The 2,481-nt window shown below is 43.1% G+C and overlaps 1 gene segment (V, D, J or C); it reads right to left on the reverse strand.

Annotated features, from left to right (window-relative positions):
• Positions 1-1,014: 1,014 nt before the first annotated feature.
• LOC106935389 (T-cell receptor alpha chain V region 2B4-like) overlaps positions 1,015-2,481 on the reverse strand; it is a 6,677-nt gene continuing 5,210 nt past the window's right edge. Inside the window, 1 exon segment of the V gene segment in view lies at positions 1,015-1,083. Coding sequence covers positions 1,015-1,083 — 69 coding nt within the window.

A 2,481-nucleotide genomic window follows, 5' to 3' on the forward strand; every position in this document is an offset into this window, starting at 1 on the left:
TCCAACATGCCAACGGCTCCACATAACATGAGAAATCTGAGGATTTTAAACTGGTAATATTTTGGGGGGGGGCTTTTATTGTCCAGCTGTTGCTCATTTTGTCTGATCACCCAGTGGGCATGCCCCACAATGCACTGAGTAAAACAACAACTCACTGAGTATTGATGCTCACTGACAGCAGGTTGGATTAACAATTATACACAGATCAGACATCAGTGAGCATATGAGGACAGATGAGCCACTGTAGATGGAAAAGATGTAAAGTTTACATAAATTCCTTGTAAGTGACTGAACTAAAAGAATCCTAGTAACCATTCAGGAACCTCTGCATTAACTCTGTGTTTGTACCCTTTTCCTGGTGAACATGTGATGGCTCCCCAGCAGTCCATCGGGGCTTTTGGAGGAATTTAAAGGTGCTAAACTCATGGAATACATAAATAAAGAAATGATAACCAAACTCCATTCTCTCTGCTCATAGATAAACAGGAAGATATTTAATGCACATCTGCGAATTCACACATCTCATTTTCATCGTTTCAGAAATCCGAAATGTCTTGCCTCTTACTTCTGACATCAGTTTTTATAAAGTTCCAGCCCTACTGTTGTGTATTTGGGAAGCTTTGACCAATGGCGTTACCGAAATTCGCTTGCGTAGCAATTCTGGCTCCGTCTTACACTGGATATGTGTTGGAAGTTCTGAGAAAAGGGATTTGACTTCATCAGAAGGACAATTAGTCAAGTTGTTGGTTCCTTATCTGTCCAAACAGAGATTCTTTCCCATTCCTGGCCGACTCTCTCGCACGCAAACAGGGAAAGACTTTTACCAGAAGTTTCTTGCACAGCAGCTTAACTTTCCCTCTCTAGCGATTGTTATTCCAAATCTCTCCAATCTGAAATCCTTCCTGACTTCTAGGTCAGGTTGGCCCAGTCCATTTGACACAGTACATTTCTTTTCGGTCAGAACATATCTTAATGTGAATCAACCAACAACATGATTTTTAACTATTAATATAGTTATATTCCTCTACAGGCTCTGGTGTGGTTGATGCTGGCGTTGACCTGCTGCACCAGCCACTGCTGCATCTGGAGGGCAAAGGGAAGACTGTAGGAGCTTTCAACACAACCCAGCCTTCACTGCTCCAGGAGAAGCTGGAGGGAACTGGGGTCAGCTGCCACCTGGCAGCCTGGACCACAGACTTCCTCACTAACAGGATGAGAGGCTCTGCGACTGTCTCATGTGGTAGACTGCAGCATGGGGAATCCACAGGGTTCAGTGCTCTCTCCTTTCCTTTTCACACTTTACATGTCAGACTTTAGCAACAGCTTGGATATCTGCCACTTCCAGAAGTTTTCAGATGACGCAGTCATTGTTGGACGTGTGTCAGGAGAGGTTATCTCCGTCTTCGCTGCTTGGTGTGAACTGAACCATCTGCACATCAATGTCAGCAAGACAAGGTGACTGATTCCAGGAGCTTCTCAGATTGTACCAGTAAGCATCTGGGTGAACAGCCCAATAACAAACTGGAATGCTCACATAACACAGATGTCTTGTCTTCTCTACCTGCTGAGGACATTTGTTGTGTTCAGGACTTTCTATGACTCTGATGGCTTCAGTGATCCTCTATAATCTGCTGGGCTTGGAAGCTGGCTCAGTCTGAACTGCTCTCTGGACTCCATTGAGGCGGCGGGTGAGAAAAAGACGTTAGCTAAACTGAAGGCAGTTGTGATCAACTCTTCTCACCCTGTATGAGGCTGTGGGGCCTTCAGCAGCAGACTGATCCACCAACGGTGCAGGAAAGAAAGTTACATTCATCCCAACTGCAGTCAGACTGCACATCATCCACAACCAGTAATGAAGCACTAAGAGTGGTGCAGATGTCAAAACATCTGCACCACTCTTATCTCTCATCTTTGCAATTTCTACAACACTGGCATTGTGCAGTACCATATCTTGCTACCACTAGATGCAATATCAGTTTTTTCTAACTATTTTTTATAAATTGTGCATAGCTTTAAGTTGTATTAATATTTAGACCAGAACAGTGAAAGTGCTGCGAAGGCCTATTTTAATTCAACTGTTTATTTTTCTTTGCACAAAAGAAACGCTAATTTGGAAGCCTCAACTTAAAGCGAAACTCACCAAACTTTAACCCAAAAATTTCCCCCAACTGAAATTTTTGCATTTTAATAGAATTCAAAATAGGCATGGCCAACTGACTCTACAACGCCCCCTAATGTGAAACAGGCCAACTGGTAAATCCTAGAGCTGAAGCTGGTACATAGATGGAACCTCCATGAAAAATGTCTCTTGGAGGTAAATGCCTTGCCTTAAACCCAGTGTTGTTTCATAAATGTTCCACTTTGTCGAGCTCCAAGCTGTTCTGAGCTAATAACTTCAAACTTGGTAAACCTGCCAAGTTATCAAAAGTTATCAAAATAAAAATGACCAGAACCTTGAGTTTTCATGCATGCTGCAGGAGC

The sequence above is a fragment of the Poecilia latipinna genome, unplaced genomic scaffold (assembly GCF_001443285.1).
Source record: "Poecilia latipinna isolate Pla-1442-1.1 unplaced genomic scaffold, P_latipinna-1.0 Scaffold1958, whole genome shotgun sequence".
Classification (NCBI taxonomy): domain Eukaryota; kingdom Metazoa; phylum Chordata; class Actinopteri; order Cyprinodontiformes; family Poeciliidae; genus Poecilia; species Poecilia latipinna.